This window comes from Microtus ochrogaster, linkage group LG7_11, assembly GCF_000317375.1.
Source record: "Microtus ochrogaster isolate Prairie Vole_2 linkage group LG7_11, MicOch1.0, whole genome shotgun sequence".
NCBI lineage: Eukaryota > Metazoa > Chordata > Mammalia > Rodentia > Cricetidae > Microtus > Microtus ochrogaster.
Genome location: NC_022032.1, coordinates 15756437 through 15763639, shown reverse-complemented (window position 1 = coordinate 15763639; position 7203 = coordinate 15756437). Strand labels below are relative to the sequence as shown.

The window sequence follows — 7203 nt, the reverse complement described above, 5'->3', positions numbered from 1 at the left end:
CGTGCTCTCTCTCTGAAAGGAGATTTTTATGGTATTCAGAAAACATTCATAATAGAATTGTTTTAGATTTCTGGTTTTGGGAATTTGAGGAATGTCTGCATGTGTAATAATAGCCTAAAAATGAAAATTAATAATGTCAAGTGACCAAATTAAATAGATCAGAGAGCACGAGAAGACAATAAGCATGAAAGAAGACCTGCCAGTGATTCTGTGTTGTATGGATTTGCAGTCGGAAGAGACATATTGGTCATGGTGGCAGACACCTGTCATCCCAACACTTGGGAGGCTCAGGAACAAGATTACAAGTTCAAGCCAGCTAGGGAATGTAGTCACACCCTTTCTCAGAAAAAAGTCAAGAGATAGGAAGGCAAAAGCAAAGAATATTGCTGAAACTAAACAGTGTTCCATGATCACACAAAAAAATTGACCATTTTTGTTCTTACAGTAAAAAAGTGCTAAGTGATGCTTTTGAGTAGCAGATAGAGAAATTGAGTATTGTAGTAGTAATTACAGCAACTTAATAATATTTATTTATCATCAACCCCCAACTGATTATGAAGTCAATTCAGCATCCCCGGAAATTGATTGGCAAATAAAAATCAGAAATCAAAGTTTTCTAAAATCACATTTAAATAATGACTTTGATATTTCTTTGAAAGATTTAGGAGTAAAGCAAGGAACAAAATGTCAGTCAGTAAGTTTCCTTATGATTACAAACAAAAATCTTATGAGCAGTAGAGAGTGAGGAAGGTATTTGCAACAATCTCCACAGGCAGTGAGTGGTTAGCTGGTGGTATGTCTGCATAGCGTTCACAGTGCTGACGGCATCAGTAGAAAGGGGACACACACCAGCTAGTTTTGAAGTGGAAGAGGAAAATACAGACATGTTGATGTCTTTCTTCCTAGTAACTATTGTGCAAATATTTTTCCATATTGTGTATTTCAGCATTTTTAGTATATTGGTTATTTTTCTTACTTACTGAGACCTGACAAGAAACAGTTAAGGGAAAAATAGTCCGATTTTTAGTTTAAGAGGGTAAGGATGGTCTTGACAGAGAATGTGTCGCAGAGTCCAGGGAGGCAGGAGAGTGTGCATGTGTCCAGGACAGCATATTACCAGGTATCAGCACAGTGAGGGAGAGAGCTGGTCCGCAGCTGGCTTTCTTCTTTTCCTCACTTCATATATTCTAGAAACCCAGTTCATAAGATGGTACCCCTCACATCAGGGTGTGTATTGCCTCCTCAGTTAAACCTCTCTGGTACCCTCAAAGACACCCAAATCAATTTAACAATGAAAACATACTTCATTTTTCTTTCCTCCCTCCCTCCCTCCCTCCCTCCCTGCCTCTCTGTCTCTCTCTCTGTCTCTCTCTGTCTCTGTCTCTCTCTGCCTCTCTCTCTCTGTCTCTCTCTCTCTCTCTCTCTCTCTTTCTCTCTTTCATACAGGGTTTCACTATGTACTTCTGGCTGGCCTGGAACTTGTCATGTAGACCAAAGTGGCCTCTAACTCACAAATTCACCTGTCTTGCCTCCTGTGCACGAGGACTAAAAGCACATGCCACCATACCGAGGATATACTTTTTCAAAAGTACATGATTATAATAATTTTTTAGCTTGATGCATAGGTTAGAGCAGTGGTTCTCAACTTGGGGGTCGAACGACCCTTTCACAGGGGTCACATCAGATATCCTGCATATCATATTATTTACATTATTATTCATAATAGTAGCCAAATTACAATTATAAAGTAACAACGAAATAATCTCATGGTTGGGGTCACCACAACATGGGGAACTGTGTTAAAGGGTCACAGCATTAGGAAAGTTAAGATCTGCTGGCTTAGAGCACAACCCGTCTCCTCAATAAAATCTCTCTTAAATTGAGGTGAGATTCGAAGTTGTAGCATTTTTGTGAAAGCAGGTTGACAAACTGTAAAGTTTTAACATCTGGTAGGAGTCAGCCTGGACTATTAAAAAAGACCGTTTTACAATCATAAGTTGATAACTTTCAATCAGTCCCTTCCTCTTCTAAAGACAGATCAGCAGTTTTATATATATCTAAAACAGAGAAATCAGTAAGACTGTAATAGCATAAAAGGTGACTTTTATACATCTGTATAATGCATTTGGAAAACAATTGCTGTATAATAATTATATTAGAAAACAAAATATAAGATTATAGATAGAGAATATAGTGTCCACTATAAACGTGTCTGGATTTATTAATGTATATGCATATATATACACATAGATACATAAGTATACATAATATACTCTTTATTTTATACTTACATTCTTACCCTCAGTTTTTAACGTTTATCTTTTTTATTAAACCAAAGGATTGCACTGAAATCTGGCTATGGAAAATATCTTGGTATAAATTCAGATGGACTTGTTGTTGGGCGGTCGGATGCAATTGGGCCAAGAGAACAATGGGAACCAGTGTTTCAAGATGTAAGTACTATTACCTAGACGGACGCTCTGCTAGTTTAAGAAAACATCATTATTAGGAAAAGCACACTCTTAAAATTAACAATAAAACAGTAAAGGGTAGATTGTAATATTATTATACATTAAATTGAAAAAAATTCGAATGAACATATAACCCTATAATGATATCAAAACAGTGCAACAAAAAGGAGTCTCTGCCCCATTCTGGTTTCCAGCCACCATTGAGGCCTTGTTGTCTTATTTCAGTGGTGGGGTTTTAGAAAAGAAGCAAATCCCGGGGTGTTCCGGGGGCATCAATTTCACATAAGTTGGTTCGGAACCTTTAGAGACTGACAAGAGGCAATAGAGGAAGCTAATGCATTGTGACTGTTTGTGTATGAAATAGTAAATCATGGTATGGTTCATTGAAATAAATGCCCTTTGTAGAGCTCTAAGTTTCAATTCATGAGAAAAAATCAGTATAAACAAGTTTAATGAAAGATAAGTGAATTTTAGGAAATATCAGTTGTAATATATCAAAAACTGTAAAGAAACCTAGAACAGGCCAGAAGAGAAGTTCAGTTCAGCAACAGTGGTGTGTACATTCAGCACAGCGTGTGGCAGGGCCGGAGTGTTAGCTCCTTGGTAGGAGCACCTGTGGCATCCTGAGGACCCGAGTTGAGATTACAGCAACCTGGCCTGTCTACTCTCCTTGGCCACCCTAACAGCATTGGGTATAGTAGGTTACATCTTATGACATGGCCTGAAATCAAATCCGATACTGATTGCTTACTGCTCCCACAAGCTTTGTGCCACTGTTGCTCCAGTGTATCCTGCAGGCAGATCACCATTGTAGATAAAAGGGTTTGTAGCTGGGTTGGTGTTTACCTTTCTCCTTTAATAGCTTCCAGACTACCTTTCAGTACCATGAACACTGATACACAGGAGATAAGGCTCTTAAGTGGGTACCAGCTCAACTCCCCCATGTTCAGTGAGTTATGTGGGTGTTGTCTTCAGTAATAAAGGTCTTGCTATTGTTTTTTCAAGAGCAATCAGTAACCGTGTTGCTAGCCTGAGCTGTTTTGAAGTTCCCATAGTGACCAACAACTTGATTAGATGTATGTTGCAAGGAGGGCCCTATTGTTCATCCTGGCTACCTGGCTAGCTTAGCCCTGAAATAACCACACAAAAACTGTATTCATTAAATTCCCACTTGGCCCATTAGCTCTAGCTTATTATTGGCTGACTCTTACATCTTAATTTAACCCATTTCTATTAATCTGTATATTGCCACATGGCAGTGACATGTCCTACTCTGTTGACTGCTCCAGGGCAGCTTCCTCTGACTCTTTCTTCCTTCTCCCAGAAATCAGTTCCTTCTTCCCTGCCTACCTAAGTTCTTTCCTATCAACAGGCCCAAGGCAGTTTCTTTATTCATTAACCAAGAAGAGCAACACACAGACAGAAGGACCTCTTATACCATTTTCCCTTTTTTGTTTAAACAAAAAGGAAGGCTTTAACTTCAACATAGGAAAACTACATATTACAAAACAGGCATCAAGCAAGAACTACAGTTACATTATTTATATGTACTTTATCTTTTATTATAACTAAGGAAAACTATAACCATAAATTCTTTAACTCCATCAAAGACTCCAGAAGGATATAATATTACTCAACTAAACAGGAAGTAAATTGTAATCAACTTCCAAAACTCTGGAATTGACAGAGACATCTCGCTGCCTGGACAGTCACCTATAGTTCTTCTGTATCATTGGGGCATCCATTTTCAGTCTACAGGCCCATAGTATCCCGCAGACTTTTCCATGAAGCAGGAATTTCAAAGACAGCTTAGGTACTTTCTTCTGTATCCTGCATAATGTCTCACAGACTCTTTCATGAAGCAGGAAGCCTGAAGGATTATCTTACCTTTAGGCAAGTTCAACAGTCAATTTCTCTATGGGTACTGCATGTCTAGTTAAGCAGTCCAGGCAAGAACAGTTTCTTGCTCAAATGGCTAACCAACTCCATAAAGAGCCTCTTCAATGCCCACCTTCCTCTTGAAGTAACTGGTGCTGCCAGGAGCAGAAGTGTCTCACTGTCATGAAAAGTCTTAAGTTCTTAAACATTTTAAATGTAAGTAGTGTTTCTTTTGTGAACTTGGGTGTCTTCATGTTTGGTGCATAGATGTTTAAATTGCATTATCTTTTTGGTGGATTTTTTCCTCTCATGCAGTATCCTTCCCTGTCTCTTCTGTTTAGTTTTGTTTTGAAGTCTGTTTTGTCCGATATTAAAATGACTAGACCCTTCTGGCTTTTAGAGACTCCATTGAAAACATGATGTTATTCTAATATATCTGCTTATATGTTATTTGGTCTTTTCCCCTTGCAATTTTTTTTTTTTTTGATTTTTCGAGACAGGGTTTCTCTGCAGCTTTGGAGCCTGTCCTGGATCTAGCTCTGTAGACCAGGCTGGTCTCGAACTCACAGAGATCCGCCTGCCTCTGCCTCCCGAGTGCTGGGATTAAAGGCGTGCACCACCATCGCCCGGCCCCCTTGCAATTTTTAATAGTCTTTCTTTGTTCTGTACATTTAGTGTTTTCATTATTATGTGACATGAGGAATTTATTTTCTGATCACTTTATTTGGCGTTTTGTATGCATTCTCTACCTCGATAGGCACTTGGGGAAATTTACTTGTATGATTTTATTGAAAATATTTTCTGTGCTTTTGACCTAGGTTTCTTTTCCTTCCTCTATCCCTATTAGTTGTGGATTGGTCTGTTCATAGAGTCCCAGAGTACCTGAAGTTTTGTATGTGCATTCCTTCTACCCTGTCTGAGACTCACTTCTCCATCTCTTGTACCCTCTTGGGGAGGCTTGTCTCCAAGGTTTCTGTTGGAGTTCCAGCTCTCTCTCAGTTTGGGTTTTCTATATTGTTTCCACTTTCTTGTTTTTATTTCCTTCCACTACTTGATGTTTTCATATATTTCTTTAGTGGATATATCCATTTCCTCTTTTAGGACCTCTAACATATTCATAAAGACTATTTTGAAGTCCTGTCTTCTGTCTCAGCTATATTGCATTTCTAGGGGCCCTTGGAGGTAAGGTTGCTGAGCTCTGCTGCAGACATACTGTCCTGGCTGTTGGTGTGTCTTTACATTGCTGTCTAGTCATCTCCTTGGCTTTGGGATGATTGTATTTCTAGATGTTAATATCTGGTCTTGTCTTTGTTGGGTGCTCTCTGGTTCTTAGCAGAGAATGGTGGCTGTGGGTTGCCTGGTAGGGAATGCTTCTCAGATCATGCCAAGTGTGGCCAATTGGAGCTCCAGGTGGACTGTATTTCTAGCTATTGGGAGCAATACTTGGAAGTGAGGATGGAAGTGAGGGGTTAAGGGCACCCACAGGAGGAAGGAAAGCAATGTGCTGCCTGGATGTGCACCTATTCCCTGGGAATAGGACAGTGAGGAAGGAAAGGCCACAACAGCTGCTTCTGCCCCAGAGCTGAGGATGAGACTGGGGGATTGGATTTGGAGGAGAAAAGAGAGAATAAAGTCTGAAGATTACCTACTTGCTTCCTTGGTAGATGTGGGTTTCCGAGGGGATGGCTGTGGGAGTTGGAGCTGAGACAAAGAACAATAGTAATTATTTATCGTGTATTTTGCACTCTGGCATTTTCTGCGCTATTCTCCCTCTGTCTAGTTTGGATGGTCTTTTTCGCTTTTTTCCAGGACTGGTTAATAACAGTTCTACCAGGGCCTGTGAGGTTGCTCAGCACTGACAGCCTGATTATCAGAACCCACATGAAGGTGGAAGGAGAGCACTGACTCAACAGAGCTGTCCTCTGACCTCTGCGCACACACTATGACACATGTCACACATGCATACATCGTACATGCACAATAACTAACTTAAAAATACAATAACAAATATACTAATAGGGAAGACCAATATATCATAGGTCAAGATGACAGACTACAAGACCATTTATTTCACTTTACTCTTAGGAAGACACTTTCCATTCTTATAATTCAAACAAAAGACTTAAAAGCCCTGATACAGCAGGTTAAACTGCAGAAGCAGTTACCCAGAGCACAAGTGGATTCTGTAGAGGGTGTGGCTGCATACAGGGGAGTCCTGCCGCCTTGACTAAGACACCAAACAGAATCCATGGAATTCATGCTGTTTTAACTGGGTGTTTCAGGGTTATTCTGTAATTATTGTATTTGTGAATTGTTCTCCTGATATTCAAAGTTTTCTACAAGAATCATCCAAATAAAAATTATAGTTAAAATTTACAATTATTAGGAGAACTTAACTATAATTCACATTCAGATCCACAAGAAAATTAGTTTTTAAGGTTTTATTTAATAGAAATCAGTAAAATCATAAACATTTGATCCCTAAAAGTATGTCATTCTACACAGAATTCCCTCTAAGCCAAAGGCTTTTAGTTATGGAGAAAAAGAAATTGCATTTGGAATACCAGTATTTCAATAAATTATTGTATATTATTTATAAGTTTTATTTTCCTTAAAGATAAATTTTAACTTAACTATTGAGTTGTATCTTCAGAGATAGGAATTAAAGAAATTAATTTTATTAATTAATTAATGTCCTGATAGAAGAAAGTAAAAGGTAATGAAGGGTTTAGTGTGATAATATTTGAATATCAAGATTTGGGGTGATTTTGGTTTCCCTTCTGTAATGCTTTTGTATTTTGCAGGATTTCTCTAAATTCTTTTTGATTTTATAATTGGGGAGAAATTTTTTTTT

The 7203-nt window shown here is 38.6% G+C and overlaps 1 protein-coding gene across 1 annotated transcript in view; it reads left to right on the top strand.

Annotated features, from left to right (window-relative positions):
* The window catches only part of Frg1 (FSHD region gene 1), a 16857-nt gene that overhangs the window by 6438 nt on the left and 3216 nt on the right, over positions 1-7203 (top strand). Inside the window, exon 4 of the mRNA XM_026786864.1 lies at positions 2339-2453. Coding sequence (XP_026642665.1) covers positions 2339-2453 — 115 coding nt within the window. The remainder of the gene's footprint in view (positions 1-2338; positions 2454-7203) is intronic.